This window comes from Seriola lalandi, unplaced genomic scaffold (genome assembly GCF_002814215.2).
Source record: "Seriola lalandi dorsalis isolate HSWRI2012SDOR001 ecotype SW California unplaced genomic scaffold, Sedor1 jcf7180002054770, whole genome shotgun sequence".
Taxonomy (NCBI): Eukaryota; Metazoa; Chordata; class Actinopteri; order Carangiformes; family Carangidae; genus Seriola; species Seriola lalandi.
Genome location: NW_019525323.1, coordinates 220,418 through 221,241, shown reverse-complemented (window position 1 = coordinate 221,241; position 824 = coordinate 220,418). Strand labels below are relative to the sequence as shown.

The window sequence follows — 824 nt, the reverse complement described above, 5'->3', positions numbered from 1 at the left end:
TAAGATAAAGTAATTAATAAGAAACTAAACTGAATAGCTGAAGTAAACTAAACTGTAAGCGAAAATAAGCTATGCTAAACTAAGCTAAGCTTTATTAAAAATAAACTAAACCAACAAGATATAGTTTCACAAAGATACTTTCACTCAAGATCTTAACTCAAGGTCTACTTACTACTTTCTGTGGACATGTCAACCACATCCTATGATTACGGTTATTTCGGAGAAAAGCTAAGCTAAGCTAAACTGAACTGTTGTTTCAGGTGATCGAGATGAACAGCCTCGGCCGTCTCCTCTCCTACGATCCTCAGACAGAAAGTGTGACGGTCCTGTTGGACTCTCTCTTCATGCCCAACGGCATCGTCCTGTCGCCCGACGAACACTTCCTGCTGCTGGCCGAAACCAGCATCGGACGCATCCTGAGGTACGAACGCACACATGCGCTGCACGTGACGCGACGAACATCAGCTACAAACATCAGGACGAATGTTCAGTCGACTCTCACTCTATCTGCTCAGATATTGGCTGAAGGGCCCGAAGGCTGGTACCAAGGAGATCCTCATGGACAACATGATTGGTTACCCTGACAACATCCGCCTTAGCGACCACGGAACATTCCTGGTTGGCGTAACAACGCCACGGTTCCGGAAGCTCATGCCTCCCTTCCTGGATATGATCGCCCCGTACCCGGCTGTCAAACGCTTCCTGGCCAAGGTCAGTGTGTTTTTCATCCCTTTAAACTGAATATTTGGTATTTATTATATGATGGATATAATCAGATGGATTTACAGAAAAGACTGGGAAATTATTGGTTGGTTGGTTGGTTG

The 824-nt window shown here is 44.9% G+C and overlaps 2 protein-coding genes across 2 annotated transcripts in view; both read left to right on the top strand.

Annotated features, from left to right (window-relative positions):
- Window positions 1-824, top strand: part of creb3l2 (cAMP responsive element binding protein 3-like 2) — a 36,205-nt gene that overhangs the window by 1,453 nt on the left and 33,928 nt on the right. The gene's annotated exons all lie outside the window — the stretch shown is intronic.
- LOC147818008 (adipocyte plasma membrane-associated protein-like) overlaps window positions 222-824 on the top strand; it is a 1,242-nt gene continuing 639 nt past the window's right edge. Inside the window, exons 1-2 of the mRNA XM_087179033.1 lie at window positions 222-421; window positions 516-711. Coding sequence (XP_087035159.1) covers window positions 270-421; window positions 516-711 — 348 coding nt within the window. The 5' untranslated portion in view covers window positions 222-269. The remainder of the gene's footprint in view (window positions 422-515; window positions 712-824) is intronic.